General features: G+C 32.5%; 2 protein-coding genes across 3 annotated transcripts; both read right to left on the bottom strand.

The window, feature by feature from the left end:
* Positions 1–9: 9 nt before the first annotated feature.
* On the bottom strand, positions 10–20499 carry LOC149896517 (uncharacterized). 2 transcript variants are annotated; one of them, XM_090117752.1, is made up of 3 exons: positions 20359–20499; positions 5890–6061; positions 10–283 (listed from the first exon to the last, which is right to left on the bottom strand). In XM_090117752.1, the coding sequence occupies exon 3, from the start codon at positions 220–222 to the stop codon at positions 10–12; it is 213 nt and encodes a 70-aa protein (XP_089973878.1). In that variant the 5' UTR covers positions 223–283; positions 5890–6061; positions 20359–20499. The 2 variants fall into 2 exon arrangements, with proteins under 2 accessions (XP_089973878.1, XP_089973879.1); XM_090117753.1 differs by lacking the exons at positions 5890–6061; positions 20359–20499 and adding an exon at positions 3195–3374.
* LOC149896518 (tRNA-specific adenosine-34 deaminase regulatory subunit adat3) lies at positions 16584–20492 on the bottom strand. Its single transcript, XM_090117750.1, has 2 exons — positions 20359–20492; positions 16584–17718 (listed from the first exon to the last, which is right to left on the bottom strand). The coding sequence occupies exon 2, from the start codon at positions 17706–17708 to the stop codon at positions 16599–16601; it is 1110 nt and encodes a 369-aa protein (XP_089973876.1). The 5' UTR covers positions 17709–17718; positions 20359–20492; the 3' UTR covers positions 16584–16598.
* Positions 20500–21648: the final 1149 nt, after the last annotated feature.

Raw genomic sequence — 21648 nt, 5'->3', positions numbered from 1 at the left:
ACGATTCGGTTAGAACAGCACGAAGAACGAGTTATACAGCTTCTTGATGCCAGTGGTCTCTCGCTGCCGGTGTCTCTGGAGCAGCTGGTTTTCGATCTTCAGCAGCATGTTTGTGCTGGACCTGCAGAGGTGGTACTGTATGTGGTGCACTAGGCCGGGGAACGTTTTCTTCGTGAAACGGTTGCCGATTAGATACGTTCGCAGCGTGGGCATGGCCTCCATGGGGCACGCAGGGTCGTGGCGTGTGCAAAAGGTTTGCGGTTACAGGCGGATGCTACGGCTCCTGGAATTAACGGGGACATGCGTCAATTTTCACTTAAACTCAAACACGAACATTTTTTTAATTAAATTACATACACAATTACATTCTTTTATAAGCACTTTTGAATCGTCATAACATAATTTTAACATTTATTCGGAGAGCAGTACCTATGGAAAAGAATCGGCAAGAAACTGCATTTAGGAGTAGGTACATATTATGTAAAATAGGTTACGTACTAAGCTATATTTTTTTGGAGGCGAGAAAAGGTAGGAATTTCGAAATTTAGGAGAAATTTCACTGGGCACAAACAGAAGTAACGTATTCTATAGTTCATTGTTTTGTAACAATGTTAAATGTAACATAGGCTGGATTTCTGGTAATATGAATGGTAGGTTTTTTTCAAATTTAAGGGAAATCTTTCTTATTACAGACAGAACTAAATATTCGATAGTACTGACTTCTAAACAGTAATTTAATTTACACATTAAGAAATTAGCAATATACAGGATTTAAGGACAATTAGTACTTATAAATAAAAGCCCTAGTCATCATTTAAATTATTGATTGATAATAATTTATATAGAAAAATACATCGAAGAATGCTTATCAAAATCAAATACATACGAATGTGAGTTCAAAGTGTTTGTTTATCAAACAAATGTAGGATAAAAGTAATAAATATATTATGTAATGAGATAGATCAGCAGTTTTGTGGCCTACAAATAAAATTAATGTAATTCTGTGCAGTGTTTATTGCTATCAAAATTTTCGTTAGATATATTTCAGTAAAATTTGTCCGTTATTTGAATATTTTACGGCTAAAATTAAGCTTTTCACTATGATAACAGCTTGATGGACTAAGAATGTTTTTAAAATTACATAGGGCCAATTTTTAACAATTTTTTTTTGATATTTTAGTTTTAACGTATCAGAAAAAAGCCTTGTGTCTGTTTTGAATCGCTAAATGTTCAATTTGAATTATTTTCCTTACAGTTATATTGCATCAATATTTTTTCCTTGGGTTTCATATTTAAAACGTTCAAACACACAAACATCGCTGGAATCATTGTAACACACGCAAATCATTTAAAAAGTCAACGATACAATTCTCGCAAATTTAAAAGCAATTATCCATCTCTTAGAAGCTGAGCGAATACCGTCGTCTTTTTCCCGCACAATGGACCACTTAACGAACTGTCAAGGCTCCACGCCAATAAATTAATAGAGCGAGAAGGAAACAATTTCCTCGTTCAATTCAGACTTTTATTCTATTAGACTCTATGAAGCGCAGTTGTTCAGGAGGTACTCAAGAATGTATAGTTACAACCTACAGAGTGTTATCAAGAGATCTGTTTTTCTCATTCTTCGTGGTAATTTTGATGAGCCAAAAACTAAATAAATATTTAATTTTTTAATCTGTTCACAGCATAAATTTTCGAGGTACGCAAGACAAAATAAGAAGCCTAGGTTAGAATAATTAAACTGAAGTACATTTCCCCATATATATTGCAACAATGATAGCTAACGTAACATTTTTTTGTCAGTACATCATAATCACATAGCAGTATAAAAATTGTTAACTACCTATTCTCTGACCTGCCCAGTACATAATTTCATAAAAATCGGCCCAGATGCTTACTATTTGAATAACAAAAGTACAAAACAATAAATTTCTTATTGCTAGTGCAAAACGAACTCAGTACTCACGTAACGTCTTTCGAAAAGCACAATTATTTGTAAAATAATTTTTTGCGCTTCTAAATGACTTTGTTCTGGCGTTCATACTGCTGATTAATAAAAAGATGGAGAGAAGAGGTATGTATGTGTACTACTATGGTTTTAAATCAGTAGGATTTTTACGTAACCCAAGTAGCTTTTTTTCACGGGTGCTTCAGATAATCCCATTTATCAACATTAAAAATTCAAAAACAAACTTAAAAATTAGTTCTTTTTAGAGTTTCTATTCTAACAATTCTCAATAATGTTCAAACATTGCAAAAGTCTTCATTGTGCAAAAACAATATCATCACAATACGCAGATACAGTGAAAAATGAAAAGCCTATTGCATATGCTTATATAGAATTGAAAACCACAACAAAACCTTGGAATTTAAAGCCAGTATATAAACAAAATCGATTCTGAATAGACAAACAACTAAAATAGAATGAAATAGAGAATATGAAAATGTCTGAAATCGAATCGTGTCTCCGAAATTGCCAATAATAATATGAATAACCCAATCAAGTTGGCGAATCTCTAAGGCCTTCCAGTGATATTGCTCAGAAAATAACTAAGGTAGAATATGATATGGCAATACATATTGGAAAATAGCAGAAATCGATTTTGGGCGCATGATTAATAAATAAATCATTTATTGCATAAAAACATGGTACATACAAAGATATTAAGATCAAAATTGTGGTGATAGAAACAGTGCGATCAAATATCCATGTGTATATAAAAACTCCTGGACAATTTTTTGACTATGCTATTTAATTATTTTTCGTGTTAAATCAATAAAATAACTTCAGAATAGTGAAAAAAACCTTAATAATGGAAATAACGATTTAATTCCAAACTAAAATACGTGAATAACAATTACTGTCGTAATTAAAAACCGTCAAAATAACAAAAAAAATGAAATGAGGAACGTGTAACTTACGACTAAAACACAGACAGGTTTTTTTCAAGATCGATGATGATACTTAAAAAAATATGAAACCTGAGATAACAAAATTTGTTGCGAAAAGATAGATTTCCAACTGGATTAAACTAAGAATATGTCTATAATGCCTATAATTTCAAAACCTATAGAGCAATTCTTCCAAGTCTTACCCAGCAGAACTTCCAAGTATCAAAGCCACCTGGATCAAATAAAAAATCCACAATCTACATTACCATTCCACCCAGAACTGAACACAGAACCCTCACCTTAAACCGTCCTAGTCCAAACACAATGCATCCACAAGGATCGAGTCCAGTGCTCGCAAGGTTCACACATCACCGGCCATATTGGCGAAAATATTACTCGCATGCGCCTCACCACTACCGTCTTCGCATGTTAGTCTACCATTTTGTACGCGATCCTCGTCGTGCCACGAAAATGCCGCTTTCCGGTGCGAACGTTAAATTCGTGGACGGCGTATGGAGTACTTCTATTGCTAAATTGGTAGCGGGCATACGAATAAGTGTCGTTAATTCCTTGGCCAATGGCGCACGAGCATCGGAGTATTGGGATCACTTGGCAGGGTCATGCAACGACGGGTCAACGCGTTGGGTACCTTTTGTCTGGTCTTTGGTTCTGTATGTTCTGAGATATTTAATTCTTTAAGGACATATAACAAACCGCAATTGTAAGCAAATTAAGGAAACGAAGTATATATTCCGTTTCTCCAAATATATCAACTATCATAATACTTCCTAAGATTTAAATAGGTCAAAACTATAAGCCTGACTGCGAAAAATTCACGATTAAACGACGAAACAAGGTCGTAGAGATCTCTTTAGACATTGTTTTATATGGTATAGTTTTAGAAATAAGACGACTTACCTAAATAATTTCATTTCATTGAATAAAAACATAGCCATTATCCACACAATTGCATATATCAGGCTTTTGAACATACCATTACAGTATGCTTAGCTATATTCATGAATCCAATTAAAATATACAGAATAGATGAACATACTACTATAGAAAACATATAGAATGGAAGACATTACAAAAGGCTCGATTATAACGAATAATGTAATCATCCCATAACCTTCTGAAAAACGTACGGACACTAAATGACAAATGCTGAATAGTTTAGTTAAATTTGAAAATGGTAACAAATTTTCATATTCTTCTTTTTGTAAATTTAAAGCACGACGTGCGCACTCTAGCCAATATCTCTTTCAACACCTGCCTCTAAAATCGAAACATTTTTCATACATATTTTCATTTCCAAAGCATCTCAAGATACGTTCCAAGATAAGGTTCGCTTCCAGGAGCACAATTTAAGGCAATCATTTTGTTCGTCGTGGCTTTTTAATTGATATTTATTGGGACAATTAAGAGGTTGCTTCGCAGAGTGATTGTGGCGAATTCAGTGACGCCATGTTTTCATGGAATGGTTTTAATTTTCATTGTCATCCGATTGTTTTTTGCGAATCATCGGAAACTGGTAGAATTCCTAATAATTGTGATGTGATCTTGGAAATAAGATCGAACTGACTCATGTTTGATATTCAAATAACCTTTTATTTGCTTAAATATGAATTACTTCTTCGGGGATCAGGTCTTTAAATATCCGCATTAATATCGCACTGTTTCTGTGCCCTGGCTCTTTAGGAGTTAATATATGGCAAAGAAGCAAGACAAAGCCACACTTGCTAATCTATGATGTTTTAACATTTTCAATAGGGCAGATAATAAGTCCACATTAATAAAGAGAATATAATTATAATTAGAAGTCTCTTACTACTACATTTACAATTGAGAAGGAGAGTAATTTATTATATCAGGATCCTTAGTCCTTTTCATATCATATTACTACTACCAAACTCCAATACTACATTATACATATAAGGAACCTTGTACAGTCGTATTCAAATCATATTCAGATTGTTAACCTAAATATATAATTAGAGGGTGTATTGCGGGACCTACATTATATACCCTAATTATTTAAACTGACAGGATAATAGGGTATTAGTTATATGCCCACTAAGTGGTCAAATTAATTCCTCTTAGGGCCGATTTTTCAATGCTTGTATAAAACTTATTCGTCGAATAATGTAAAAAACTACCATTTTAAAAACGTATTCTAATTGCCCGTATTTGACAGTTTACGTGACATTTTAATATTATCGTGTAATACTTTATTGGACGGATAAGTTTTATCCAAGCATTGAAAAATCGGCCCTTATACTCAAATAAGATTTAAAAAAAACCTTAGGAAAAATGTATCAAAACCTGGTTGCAAATATTTGTTTTAAAACTCCACGTGTAGATGTTTAAACTAAACTGAAACCTTTTTGGGTAAAGCACATAATCCTACCCTTTCAAAGTACTTTTCAATATTTACATTTTCATGTTGAATGCTGATGCACTTTATTCGTATTCACGTATCGCTTAAAACTTTAAAACTATTTGGATTTAAAACGTATTTGGATTTAGTCATTGAATATTCGTATGGCACATAATTCATTTTTCATCCGAAAATCAGAATTAAGGGGTGCCTATTTTTAAGTACGCGAGCTTTAAGGAGAAACAATATATCTTATCTTAATCTTAATCTTAATACTATTATAAAGGCGAAAGTTTGTAAGGATGTATGGATGTATGGATGTTTGTTACTCTTTCACGTAAAAACTACTGAACCGATTTCAATGAAATTTAGCACACATTTAGAGGGTAACTTGGATTAACACATAGGATAGGTTTTATCCCGGAAATCCCACGGGAACGGGAACTATGCGGGTTTTCCTTTGAAAACGCGGGCGAAGCCGCGGGCGGAAATCTAGTAATTTATATTTCCTAGAATCTTTGTGTGCTATCCTACATGTACATAATATGTAGCATGTACGATATTTTTATACGTAAAACATACACAACCAAGCTCGTAAATACCAATTCCCTCACCATTAATGGAAGCCCAAAAGAATTAGTCAATCAACAAGCCGCAGCTCCTGGGGAAATATCTTCATTACAACATCAAATGTTCCCATTAATGAATTCGACGGACCAGCCGATTGAAATATACCCGTCCCTGTCGCACCGATTGGATCTTGTATCTCTCGCTCAGTCACGTGATCTGTAACGAAAATTGGGTTGCTTTAATCACGCAATTGGTACATGATATGACATATTATTGGGTCCTTAAACTTAGAGCATATCTATTTACAACTAGCGGTCCGCCCCGGCTTCGCCCGTGGTACATGTTTACGTTTTCTCTACATAAGAACCATCCTCGTACTTCAAGGAATATAATAAAAAAAGAATTATCGAAATCGGTTCAGACGTTCTCGAGTTATGCGCTTACCAACACATTTTGCGATTCATTTTTATATATAAGAAAGATAATGGATGCGCTTTATTTCAGTAACCTTGAACCAAATGGGCATATAATTTACAGAGATGATTTAGTAACTCTTTGGAAAGTGGGGAAAGCATTTCGCATCTTATGCCTGATTGATTTACTATTGTGCCCAGACAAACTAAGGTCTTTTAGTAAGTATCCACAAAAGGTATTTCAGGGAGTAACCACAGTATCAAGGAAACAGTTGTCTTTTGGGCACTAATTTTTTTAACCAGATTGCACTTAAGTTCGATCAATCTAAGTACATTCGTACGAAGTTTGTTAAGACGCAATTAGCTGCAAGTCAATTTACTACGGTCTCACATGACTGAAACATCTAGAATTACGTCCTTTGAATATTATCAGCTGCATCGGAATGGCACATTTGTTTCAATATAGCGAATTTACGATTATTTAAGACATTAAAGACTTGTTCATCCAGACACGTGGGAGCTTATAGAGAAAATTGAACAAAAAATAAAAAAAACCTCGATCTAATTTTGTTAGTGGTTTTTATTCTACACAAGAAACATTTGATACCCATAAGTATTGATTGAATGGTAGAATAATATCTAATCCGCATCTATAGTCTATACTAAAATTATAAAGCTGAAGAGTTTGTTTGTTTGAACGCGCTAATTTCAGGAACTAATGTTAGTGAACTTAGCAGATCATTTTTAGCAGATCAAAAAAAAAATGTGAGTTCTTATCGCGTGCAGTTGAGTTCTACAGTTCCTGATACTTTTTAGAAATAGTTCTGGCGTTTTTACCTTAAAAAACGACATTTGAAAAAATGATCTGCCAACTTCCCGTAGTAGATAATTTTTAGCAGATCAAAAAAAAATGTGAGTTCTTATCGCGTGCAGTTGAGTTCTACAGTTCCTGATACTTTTTAGAAATAGTTCTGGCCTTTTTACCTTAAAAAACGATATTTGAAAAAATAATCTGCCAACTTCCCGTAGCAGATCATTTTTAGAAGATCAAAAAAAAATGTGAGTTCTTATCGCGTGCAGTTGAGTTCTACAGTTCCTGATACTTTTTAGAAATACTCGCGTAAAATGAAACACTAGAAAATTTATTTATGTCATATTTCATCACGCCGTAGCACCATGCCGTAGCATCATGCCGTAGCATCACGCCGTAGCAAAACGCCGTAGTATCATGCCGTAGCATCATGCCGTAGCTTCATGCCGTAGCATCACGCCGTAGCCGGTAGCATCACGCCGTAGCATCATGCCGTAGCATCATACCGTAGCATCACGCCGTAGCATCATGCCGTAGCATCACACCGTAGCATCACGCCGTAGCATCACAGCGTAGCATCACGCCGTAACTCATGCCGTAGCATTACGCCGTAGCATCACGCCGTAGCATCACAGCGTAGCATCACGCCGTAGCATCACGTCGTAGCATCACGTCGTAGCATTACGTCTTAGCATCACGTTAAGCTGGGTCCAGGTCGGGTTTTTTCAAATGTCGTTTGTTAAGGTAAAAACGCCAGAACTATTTCTAAAAAGTATCAGGAACTGTAGAACTCAACTGCACGCGATAAGAACTCACATTTTTTTTTTGATCTGCTAAAAATGATCTGCTACGGGAAGTTGGCAGATCATTTTTTCAAATGTCGTTTTTTAAGGTAAAAACGCCAGAATTATTTCTAAAAAGTATCAGGAACTGTAGAACTCAACTGCACGTGATAAGAACTCACATTTTTTTTTGATCTGCTAAAAATGATCTGCTAAGTTCACTAACATCAGGAACTACTGGTCCGATTTGAAAAATTCTTTCGGTGTTAGATATCTCACTTATCGAGGAAGGCTATAGGCTATATACATATCATCACACAAAGACCAATAGGAACGGAGCAATGCGAGTAAAACCGCAGAGCACAGCTAGTAACTTATACGAGTGAAATAAGGGATGGAAATAGGTACTTTACGGTAGCTTTTACGCGAAGTTCTCGCAAGATAATTGGACGCAACGGCAAAGCTAGACTTAAATAAATTTCAGGATTGTCTTCTGAACTTTCAGATATTTTTTTCCCTAGAAATAAATTTAGAATGCATGTTTTTGAAACTATAAACATAATAATGAGATAAGTGATAGTTTTTCTGCAACAGGCATTGGTCTTATTAATTCTACAATAACGATACCTATATCCTTCTAATTCATTGCTATTATAGCTTCTATTAATTAAGGGCTTGGTCTAGTAGTGCAAACAAATGCATCCTGTCATCCTATATGTAAATAATACAAATGTACTAAGGGAAAGTTGCTCCACTTAATTTTTAAAAATTAAATCATTCGTATAATTTAATATTCGTAATAAGTACCAAAAATGACAATTTGAAACAATTTTCGTGAAAATTACACCGGGTGATTTTTTTTTTATCAGTACACAAAATTTGCGAATACTTTCTATTGATATCTTCAACTTCATGTTTATATAACTGATCAACTTTTACAAAGAAATTTGGACGAAATATAAAAAAAATAAGCTTTCCATACAAAATGCATAACTCTATACATTTTTTTCGACCTAAGTTTCTTAGTGAAAGTTATTCAGTTTAACTAATAAAACGGATAAACAAATTTTGTATTTAATAAAAAAAATGTAATGTTTGTGTTAAAAAATTATAAAACAGAAAAATACGCAAATGAAAACAAAAGATATTTATTACTGACTAGCTTCCGCCCGCGACTCCGTCCGCGCGGATGTCAGTCTTCGCGTCTTCTACAGATTTATTATATTATGTATAATATATAGATTAATATTGATAAACCTAATAAATCTTTTGCTAGCATTCTGATGCTTTATCGGTTGCACTGGATTAATCTCTTTTTTTTCATTCGCTTGAATGATATAGGATGGGTCCTTGATGGGCATCGAATGCTGAAGTCTCGAATCAATCAATTCTGACAGTAGGCAATTTATGTAAAATCTTGATAATGGTCCATCATTTTATTTTGCCTAAACGTTACATACTTTTTTATATATTCTATTTATAACGAATGATTCACTCCAGTCCAAACAGCAAATAAGCAGACTTCTGCTTCTGCAACGTTTAGTTGTCCCTGAATTTGAAAAAATAGTCATGATTCTTATCTATGACAAAAGTGTTATTTTTTGCATTGTATTTCAAATATTAAATTTTTTTAACCGCATTTTCCGCATTCATGTCTTTTGCCGGAATTAGACATTTAACTTCTACTAGTCCCATTTTCCCTTTTTGATATGGGAGTGTATAAAGTAAATTTTTTAGATATTTCTCGTTATACTTTTAAAAAGTTATTATTGTCATTTTGCTCATTAGGTAAAGTAATTTCGATATCAGTTTTAAGTTTTTTGATACCTGCAATAATAACGTCATAATCGCCTGCACATACTTATCGATTACACCCTGTATACAATCCACCATCCACATTCATAATGTTTTCCTGTCCTCCTCTCCTTTACGCTGTTCACCGATACATTTTAAATGAGTAAATCTGCTACCACTGAAGGATGTTTCAATGTGATCAGCAAATTTTCACCACTGTTGTCGATTATTTGTTTTTCATTTTTAATCAGCAATTGGGAATTATCAGTTTTGTTTTTTGCAGATTGGTGATGTACCCTAACAATACGTCGAAAAGGGAAAGCATCAACGAATTATTGTTTTCGTCCTCTTTTTTTATTCTTCGCGTCTCTGTTACTTCTGTTTGTTTAGTTCTCAACCCCACTGAATTTTCTATGTTATTGTGATCTTCCATTACATCTGAGTTTTGATGATGTGATGATAATCCATTCGTTTTAATATTGGTACTTAGAGTTGGTAGACTAAACTAGAAATGGTGGACTAAATTTGTCAGCGCGTCTGTAAGATCAGAATATAAAACCAACATCCTGTATTTAAGTTACAAAATTAATAATCAAACAACATGCCGCTACGTTGAAAATGACTAGAAGAAAAAATTAAAACACCTCGGATCAATTTTGGAGTAAACAAATCATTTTCTCCGTATGGGGATTTCCCCGGATGAACTTGGGAAGTTCAAGTTCTCAATACAAGTTTATATTATATTTCGTATTTCTCAAACGTAAAATAAACATTTTTGGAACTTCAAAAAAATTATATTATAAGAAAATTTATGAGCTTACTTTAGTTTTAAAGAAATATACATCCCTTTACTGACACCCCGTAAAATAAAGAAATTGTTGCCAATCACCTTTGCAATCTATTTGGTTTCATTAACTTTATGTTCGAAGATAATTTTTTTTCTAGTAGTTACACGCGTATTTTTTTCGTTTATTTTCCATATCGAAATCAAATGTTTAAAAATACGAATATTTGCACAAAACTAAGATAAAAATAATCAATTAACAAAAATATTAAATTTAATGAAGTAGAGCAACTTTCACTTCGGTATGAAGGAAAATCGAGCGTAGAGCACACGTCAGAACGCTCCGGCCCAAGGAGCGCGACTAAAGAAATTCGCTAGGATTTTTACTTATTATTTTAAATATTTTTTAAATATTTAAAGAATTATCAAAATTAAAAAAAAAAAATTTTTAAAGGATTAATACTCATTGGTCTTCAACCAACTCGAATAAATTAATGGAAAAAATAACTTTTAGCAGTATTTATCAATCGATTTTGTAAGGCAAAAAATGGGAAATTTAATGAATTTATAACGTCCTAATTAAGAAAATCATAAGTTTTTCGGCAATTGTATTCAGCAGTTTTTAATAACGACTATATAAGGATAATAATGCGCTGATCAGATTGTGTAAATTGTAATCGGTTGCAACGTAGTGAGTGCACAAACTTAGCTCGAAATGTCTTTGGGGGAAAGAGACTTATCTTTAAGGCCTGATTAAGGTAACATAAAGTAACTTTATAAATGTGAAAAAATTCACGCGCATTGCGTATATAACACTAATTGATAAACAAGAAAAAAAAATTCAGTTTATCATTTCATTAGCCGGGAAAAAATTGTCAAATAACTTGTTGAAAACGCAATTTTGCTAGACTGCAGCCTTAATTAAAATTGTCGTTGAATACCATTGAGATAATAATAATAATGGAGCAGACACCACGAACAAAATCTGTGCGCCAAGATGGCGGCGCGGGGCGCGCGAATGACGGCTAGACAGTCATAGATTATGCGATGTCACTGACTCACCGCTATAGAGGCGACACTTTGTTTCTTTCTGTCTATTTTATTGGGTGCCACTCCTTACATGCACGTTGACTTGAAATTTTCTTTGTACTTACTTAATATTTATTTTAGATATAAACTGACTTTACTACGCGCGGCTAACAATATCTGGCATATAATATAGGATGAGGAGGTTCAATATGGGCTATGGGAAGTTTCATTCCTTACAAATTGAGCCTTTTTTAGAAAAAAAATAAAAGCCGTGTAAAAATTGTGTTTATTTATATTTAGTTCATCATCCTCAGAACATTTTCCCGGCTCAGAAATTGCTTGTATTGTTCCAGTACTATTGTAGCACACCTTCGGCTAAAATAAATATAATAATAATAATGTTAGTGATGGCTAAAATAATATTTTATTTGAACAAATCCGTAAAATTTTATTATTATTACTAACATCAATACAAGGAACAGCAGACTTCTTTAGAATACGCCTTCCCGCTTTTGTGGTATATTTATCCTCATCGCGAAAATGCAATGAACAGATGCTAGTTCTATCGGATGGTAACCAGGTTTCTTCACTGCGGTTGTTTTGGACAAATTTTACCCATTTTTCCCTTTCTTCATGACCCAGACATGGAAACCTTGAATAGAAAAAATATTAATCTCTGAACTAGCGGTCCGCCCCGGCTTCGCCCGTGGTACATATTTCGCAATAAAAAGTAGCCTATGTTTTTTCTCAGGGTCTAAAGATTGTCTGTGCCAAATTTCATCAAAATCGGTCCAATAGTTTATGAGCCTATTTATTACAATCAAACAAACAAACAAAATTTTTCCTCTTTATAATATTAGTGCAGATAAATAAATAATAATTCAATTATACGTTCAAGTCAGTAGCTTATATACAATATCAATTAAAATTGATTAAAATCAATTAACAAAAAAAAATTGGTGATTAAGTAATTGATTTTCATATTTCATGATTTCACCTTTTTTCAATTAACAACCAGTCTATGCTTTTCTAAATATGACATATTTATAATAATTTTAAATTGTAAAATTATTATTTTATACTATAAAAATATACGCCAGCAAATATTACTAACAACACTTATTTCATGCCCAATGTCATATCTTAAATTTTTAATCTATGACAAATGACGCAAAATGTCGCCCGCCAAAAATTTTGTTCTAACTAAGTTTTAAAAATTATTATCTAATTACTTACTGATTGAAAAGTTATTCCTTTGCACTTTTCCGTATTATTTGTATTATTTGTGCAATATCGTAACACACACGTAGGCATATTTGATGCGTTTCACTTTAAAACAAATAAAAAATGAGCGTGACGTTCGCGCCAATGAGCGAGCAAGCGACTGAGTGCAGTTACGCCACATGACGTATGTTGAGTGGAACATAAGTGGTGTAGGCGGTATCGACTCCATATTAATATTATCTCAATGTTGAATACCAATTAAACAACAGACATAGACAAATATAAATATGACAACACTTTTTCACGACTCGGCTCGTTCTTTCAATTTCACCTCTGTCAAACGTCAAGGGAAGGGCCTTATTTAACAATTGACCAGCCAATTATACAACGCTATGGAATATCAACCTTATGTGGAGGTAATAAGGAAACATCGTATAAGAGCTTGTCAACATAATAAGTGGGATTGATTGTATTGGGTTCAAACTAGTAGCCGTGGGTTTGGCGCGGTTTTGCATTCTAGACTGTTCGAATTTTAAATGAATTTTTTTGCGTTGTCTATGGTGTCTTTTTTTTCTGACTGTTGCATATAAAGAAAAACAATTATAAAGTCAATTAAATAATACTTCTTTATGAGGGAAGAAGTAAGAATTTGCTAAGATTATCAGAAAAAAAAACAAATAAAGAAAAACGTTTTGAAATGCTTTGATAGTGACGATTTAAGGCATTTATTATGCTTCTAAAATAATGGAAGCGCCTAGTTAGGAAATCAAAAGGATTATATAATTTATAACGTATTGCTATTGGGGTTGATTTATTAAGTAATAAAAAATCTATTTTGTTAATTGAAGTAATTCCTACTCTTCTTGGTTTAATTGAAATATTTCCAATAGGAATATCCCAATAGTGCTATAAACTACTATGCTTTAATTCAATTAATTATCGAAGACAGTACTTGACACACCATTTATAACAGAAAACTCATTACAAATTTATAATCTACAAAAAAAAAGTAACCACAGACAACAAACTCACCAAAAAGTATCAATAGCGCGAACGCATCTCGATTCCATTCTGTCACTATGAGCTTAATTTTTTTTTAAATTCAAATAGGACGCATGCGTACCGCCAGAAATCCGACACGACTCTGGATTGCAGTTAAATTGTAACAATGAGGGGACCACTACAATTGGTGCAACGGAATGTTTTAGGACAGATTAAAAATCGTCATAGAACAGCCTATGGCCATAATGTTGATAGATTTACCATAGACATTTTGTAATTGGGTAAAATGTTCATACAACATATTATTATGAGTTTCTTAATATATTTAAAACCTGTTGAATTATAGAAACAATTTACAGCTATAATACATGATATCGTATTCATGAAAAACACACGTGCTATCGAAAAAACATGAAAACAATATTTTGAAACATCATTTCAATTTACGAACAGACTGTAATTTTTCTGATAAGTTCTAGAATGTTAACGAATTTTTTGGGAAAAAGTCACAATACGAATAATAAATGAAGGCCAAATACTTAAATAATTGGTAAAATAATTATATAATTATGAATAACATCACGTGAGACAATTAAAAGGCACAGAAACGATAGGAAAACATGTTTATAAATAACTACATAGGTAGTATAAAACAAAGTCGATGTCTCTGTCTGCCCGCCCCTATGTATGTTTAAATCTTGAAAACTACGCAACGTATTTTGATGAATTTTTTTTAATGTAAACTTGAGTATTTATAATAAATTTCAGCTTGATACCTCCACGCGTTTCTGAGAAAAAGGGTCTTAACAGACAGACAGACGGACAACAAAGTGATCCTATATTAATGGTTCCGTTTATCCTCTTGTGGTTCAGAACCCTAACAATCCAGGAATCTTCAGACTCCATAGATTTGTACACTGTACAGCTATAAATAAACAACTTAATCATGTACACGCCCCGTAAAGTTCAATCAAACAAATTATTCAATGAATGGCAAGGTCGTCTATTCATTCCGATTAACCGATTCGTATATAATATGTTACCAACCTATAAATACAAACATAGCTCATAATATATGCATCTATAACATTTGATACAAAATCAAAACATAATAGTAGTCACCAATATAAATACAAAAAGTGGTATAGACTGTACAAATTTTAAATCTATTTTTAACTTTAATCAAAAGCCAGTTTTCAGTTCTATTATATTAGATAATTATTGTGGGATAAGAATGTGTTCATAAAAATCTATACTAAATAATAATGATGTTATAAAGCTGAAGAGTTTGTTTGTTTTAAGGCCCTAATCCCAGGAATTACTGGTCCGATTTGAAAAATTCTTTTGTGTTAGATAGCCCATTTATCGAGGAAGGCTAGAGGCTATTCTACACGCTAATACCAACAGGAGCAGAGCAATGCGGGTAAAACGGCGGGGAAATATAAAGAAGTTAATATATTGTAGGTACTGTCAAATTAATTATGCGAGATTGAGGGCCGGTTAAACCATAATGACTGTCCCTGGTAGCCTTTTTGACATTTTTTTTTAATTTTGTATACACAATTAATCATTTTAACTGAGGGATAAGTTGAGAAATCGTTTGTAACTATTCATATTAAATAATTTGATTAATTATTGTGAAATATTGGAGCAAAGATAAGATCTGGTCGTCTGGTGTAATAAATACTAATAAATGCGAAAGTCAATATGCGGAAATCACGTAGCAATTCAATCCCTTTGTCACTCTGACTTCAACAATTTTACAGAATAAGGCCGCATTTCCATCTGCAAGAAAACTTCCGTAAGAAATGTCCGACAGTCTGTCTGACAGCAGCATGCAAGTCTACTTGCAGGTGGAAACGCGGAATTAGACTTGCAAGCTTCTGTCAGACAGACTGTCGGACGTTTCTCGCGGAAGTTTTCTTGCAGATGGAAAGGTGCCCTTAGCACATGAATTCACAATTTAAAGGTTTCACTTTAATAGATTATAATCTTTAGAAAAATAATGCGTTAAATTGTAAGCCCAATTACAATTTTTCGATAGCTTACTTTGCAATCTCGCGGTGTTTACAATTTTAAGGCGACAACTAAATAATATTATGTAGTTTATCCTCTACGATTATCCTCTTTCTGTTTTAATAATGTCTACTATTAGAAATGTAGATTTAATATTTCAATTCTTATGTTGATGTGTGTTGATACGATTAAAAGGTACATTTTTTTTGTTTGGCGACATAGAGTTATGAATGTAACTACATATTATACTAGCTGTCCGCCCCGGCTTCGCCCGTGGTACATATTTCGCAATAAAAGGTAGCCTATGTTCTTTCTCAGGGTCTAAAGATTATCTGTGCCAAATTTCATCAAAATCGGTCCAGTAGTTTATGCGTGAAAATCATACATACATACATACAAACCTTTCCTCTTTATAATATTAGTATAGATGAAAATTCTATAAGTAAGTAGTAAATAATATGTGAGGCAATACCGCACTTGATACAAGAACTGCCATGTGCGCTAATTTCATAAACAATCAAGTTATTCTATCACATTAACACGATGCTCTATTGTTTTTGTACAAATTAGTTTTGCAATAGAAAAGTATACACCATAATTTTGTCTATGGACCATATTATATTATTATAGTTACTGTTTCAATACTTTTTGAGTTATTGTTTAATAATATTGTGATAATATAATGCTTTAGAAATTAATGAAATGCATATGAATTACTTTCATGCATAGTTCAAACTTAAAATAATTGGGTTTATGGTAATAAAATTGTACTATTATTTTAATTGTTTATTGTAAAAGAATATCATTTCAAGTTTAGCCAAAAATACAAACATTATTGTAAAAAATAGTAAACATTATTAATCTTATTTCATAGACAACGAACACCAACACTATGCTATTAAAAACCAGAAAACACTTCAAAGTGATGATTCAACGATGCTACAGTTTGCAATTTAGCTTTTGACTTCAACGCTCCGTCTTCTTTATTGTCGAAACAAAAGAATATACGCTTCGCTCTAGCATGAACCAAACCCATGGAACACATAACGCAAGGCTCTCTTAACATGTACACATAATATCCCGTACACAAATATGGCCCTTCTTCCGATACCTCTATACCTTCAGAATCCCGTTTGCTTACAAACTTTCTGTGCCCAAATTTGATATTCCGAAATTCCATTTTCAAAAATGTCAACAATTCCAAATCTATGAACGTATCATCGTCTTGTTTATGGTCGATATCCCACGCTCCTCCCTTTTGCGTTCGCGCAACATTGTCTATGGCCAACATGGCCGAATGTTGAATGGGATGCTTTATTCTGTTATCTGTAGCTATCGCGACAACACTGTTTATACTTGGATCAACAATAACAGTCACATTTAAATCTGTAGAAACCTTACTAGTCTCGTTATTTATAGAAATACCCTCCTTTTCACAAAACCATTTCGCCACTACAAACACTAAACGCATATACAATCTATGCAGTTCATTTTCCTCCGCAGTAAACACATTATCACTGAACAATTTTTCCAAATACTTATCTGGATGAAAATTGCACGGCCAATACTTCCTAGTATCTTCAAATTGCGATTTCAGTTTTGGTGGTAACAACGGTACATCTATTTCTTTGAAAGAATCAAAAGTATCTGTTAATTTTTCATCACATTCTTCCATATACTGCTCAATACTTATATCTTTTAAATAACTGCTTTGACAGAGCACAATTTCTTGTTTCTTCACTCTCTTCAAATGCTGTAATTCTTTTAGAGGCATCTTTTCGTTTAAAAGCAAGACAGTTTTCGAAATAGCCTTAACATCTTTAATATGTCCAACATATACTTTAGTTATAGGTAAAGGTGCCGATACTTCCTCATTGAGAACAACCTTGAGCGTTTTTTCTGTGGTTTCTATAAGATTAATATACTTATCGATAGTTAAAAACATATCAGCTTCGTCCAATTTGGCTTTCTTTATAGGTGGTTGCTGCGAATCTGTATTTTCATTCATTATTGAGTTGCTGAAAATAAATAATTGCTATTCACACATCACACTAACATAAAGTTGGTACACATAGTATTGACGTCGCATTTACCTTCAAGTTAAAATAAGCATCACTAATTGGATTTATAGTAAACTTGTCACTAATGGTATTTTGATAAAAATAACACTTTTAATACTTAAACATAACAATATAAGTTTTAGTAACAATTTTTTCATGTTATTCTCTATTGAACGAAAAAAACTTCTGCATATTTTTCTATATGTTGAGAAACTAAAATTATACATGATCACATTTCCTGTTCACTTCAAACTATTTTGCACATTGTTATTCAATATTTAAAATCACTTCATTAAATGTCATGAAAAGGTTTTAATTTTAATTTAAATATTTACTAGTGTACTAGCGGTCCGCCCCGGCTTGTCTGCATTTGCATGTTTATGTTTTCTATCCATAGGACCCTTGTTCTTCAAGGAATATTATAAAATAAGAATTAGCGAAATAGGTTCAGCCGTTCTCGAGTTATGCACTTACCAACACATTTTGTGATTCATTTTTTATATTATCAATTTACAATATCTACATTATGTGGAGTACTTATTATGTATTTTAATGTGTAAGTATATTAACATCAAATAAATTACATATTTATTTATTCTAAATCATTATTTAGGTAATATAAAAATGAATCGCAAAATGTGTTGGTAAGCGCATAACTCGAGAACGGCTGAACCGATTTCGATAATTCTTTTTTTATTATATTCCTTGAAGTACGAGGATGGTTCTTATGTAGAGAAAACGTAAACATGTACCACGGGCGAAGCCGGGGCGGACCGCTAGTAGGTAATAAAAATTAATATTGGTAACCATGTTATTAGAAAAAAGTATGGTCAGCGTTTTGATATCATCTTTTACAAGCCGTGCCTCAGGGTTTTACCACATTGCTCCGCTTCTATTGGTCTAAGAGTGATAATATATAGCCTATAACCTTCCTCGATAAATAGCCTATCTAACAGTGAAATAATTTTTCAAATTGGACCCCTGTTTCAAGCAAACAAAACAACTCTACAATAGCTTTATTTCATACTAGCGGTCCGCCCCGGCTTCGCCCGTGGTATATATGAAAAATAGATGTTGGCCGATTATCAGACTTACCCGATATGCACAGAAAATTTCATGAGAATCGGTCCACCCGTTTCAAGGAGTATGCAGACTAACATTGTGACACGAGAATTTTATATATAAGAAGATTATATACATGGATAATATAAAATTCATTAAAATAAGGGCCGATTTTTTCAATGCTTGGATAAAACTTATTCATTGAATAATGTATAAAACTACCATTTTAGAAACATATTCTAATTGCCCGTATTTGACAGTTTACGTGACATTTTAATATTATCGTGCAATACTTTATTGGACGGATAAGTTTTAACCAAGCATTGAAAAAACGGCCCTAAATGGTACAAATTATGGGACTGATTATTATTGACAGATATTCTGCACTGCATATCAAAAGTATCAACTTGTATAATTATTAATTACAAGTATAAATAATTCTAATTGGATAGATAGTACATGTTATTTTTATGCGATAAGTATCAAGTCTTTATTATTATTACGATTATTTTTTACTTATAAAATTAAAAACAAAGTAATTTATTTTTCTTTTAACAATAAAAACAGATACAGAATATTTACTTTAAATGTTTGTGTGAAGACTTTTTTTTAAATGAAGAGACTAATTTTCTGATATGAAATGTAAGTTTCCTCATAATAGTAATGAATAAACAACTATAGTAATCACTACATAGTATAAAACAAAGTCGCTTTCTCTGTCCCTATGTCCCTATGTATGCTTAAATCTTTAAAACTACGCAACAGATTTTGATGCGGTTTTTATTAATAGAACAAGTGATTCAAGTTTTAGTATATAATTTATTAGGTTTTAGACAAAGCGGGCGAAGCCGCGGGCGGTAAGCTAGTGTATTATAAAATAACAAACTGAGAAATATTTATTTAAGTAGTATTGTGTGCTACAGAAAACAAGTGGTTGTTTTTTTGTTTTATTGTTTAAATTATGCAGCAAAGGCATTGATATCTTTTGAATAGTTAATTTTACTAATTGCAAGCATTAATTACGATAATTCTATGATAACTACCATTAACTTTCTTATTAGATTCAAATGAAGTCTTATTAGAATTATAATAATACAATACTATTGCAATAACAGAACATGTTTAACTGTATCTAATGTGCATGATCTTTATCTTTATGTGTAAATCACTATTTGTTTAGACTATTACGAGCAATGACGATAATATTCCCGCTTATTACAATAGTACATAATATTGTTTTATCAATTAATAAATTAAGATTGAATATGCAAGATATGTATCTCCAACGAGTATTTTTGCATATATCATAAACATTTATGATAATTATGTAATATATTGTCTCGTTTTCGGCGTTTTAATTCTCACCTTCAACGAGAAGTTATTCATAATACGAACAAAATTAATACACATCCCCCAAGCTTGTATTACGTAGTGGAAATGAAGTCTCAGAATATGTCTTAAGGCACGTAGTCACACATTTCCAATTCGTCTCATTGATAAATAACGACAATATAAATAAATTATTGATAACTTTACCTTACTAAAAATTCCACTTGACTTGCTAATAACAGAGTCGCGTTATTTCTGATATCTCACTTGTTTTGAGTTAAATCTTGAAGCACTGAATGGAATAATTATGACTTAATCTTTATCTAAATAGAATATTATTTATTTCTCACACGTTGAAATGATGAAAATACAGCGACGAGCAGCCATTAAAATTGCCTCTGTATATATGACGTTTGACAGTTGACAAGGAATTTGACATTGGCATTAACATTTTTGCTTTTTTATTTTAGTTACCTCATCGGATGCTATGGTATTGGTATTGAAAATTCAAATTATCATACCAAAAATAAATTGGTATGATAATTTGTAAAGTTTATGCGGAGAGATCTTAAGATTTTATTAATATTTCGAGAAAAAGTGGAACCTGGAATATTTAATTTGTTAAATGACCTTGCATACAACATATTATTATGGAAAATAATATGCAAACCCCATTAATCCTTCATAAGATGTTGATCATTCTTTGCTTATTAAAGTAAAATTGGCCCTGGGTGCAAGTCATCGGCTATCCATTTACTTAAATTAATAGATCTGTTGCCTTTCAATACATAACTTAATACATATTTTGTAAGAATAAATTATAATTCATAACAACGGAATACTCAAACATTATAAAAAATATCAAATATGGTTTCAAATTTCCATTAAAGATTTTTCAAGGTATAATAATTATTATTAGATATATTATATTTAGATGCAATGAAGAGTTTACAGGGTAAGTTCACTTGAACATAAACTTGCCAATTACCAATAACCACAATTTCTGAAGTTTACAGGATTTGCAAGTCGATTAACGTTATGTAGGGCACACTCCCCTATGGAATTAATTAGGTAAGTAGATACGTATAGTAACGTTAAGCCGCGTTTCTACTAGGAAACATTTGCGTGAATTGTGACGCTCAACCTCTACGGCAACTTTGCACAGCAACACGCGATATTTCCAGCTAATTTTCCACATCATGTGTACAACATATGTATAACGTGCTTAATGTTGCCTAGTGGAAACATTTTTAGCAAATGACGTCACACTATTTTTTTTTCTATAATTTTTTATCATAGTTATCTTTTTTAGCTATAGGTACGCATATTTATTTAACAACGTGTAAGTTAACATAACTGTTGAAATCTCTTTCCATCAGTCTTTGATATATCAAACCATCTTTTTATACTGAAGTGATTTAATCTTATCTCCGATTTGTGATAAATAATAGATTTGCCTCTCAATGGAGTTCAACAAATATTGAAATTGGATAAGCT

The sequence above is a fragment of the Colias eurytheme genome, chromosome 28, assembly GCF_061535395.1.
Source record: "Colias eurytheme isolate Ceu_HAF_F1 chromosome 28, ilColEury1 Martin Lab GWU primary, whole genome shotgun sequence".
Classification (NCBI taxonomy): Eukaryota; Metazoa; Arthropoda; class Insecta; order Lepidoptera; family Pieridae; genus Colias; species Colias eurytheme.
This window is presented reverse-complemented; position numbering and strand designations above follow the sequence as displayed.

Excerpts from the sequence above, each read along its gene's own strand:
- LOC149896517 (XM_090117752.1), bottom strand. The coding sequence starts at position 222 with ATGGAGGCCATGCCCACGCTGCGAACGTATCTAATCGGCAACCGTTTC.
- LOC149896518 (XM_090117750.1), bottom strand. The coding sequence starts at position 17,708 with ATGAATGAAAATACAGATTCGCAGCAACCACCTATAAAGAAAGCCAAA.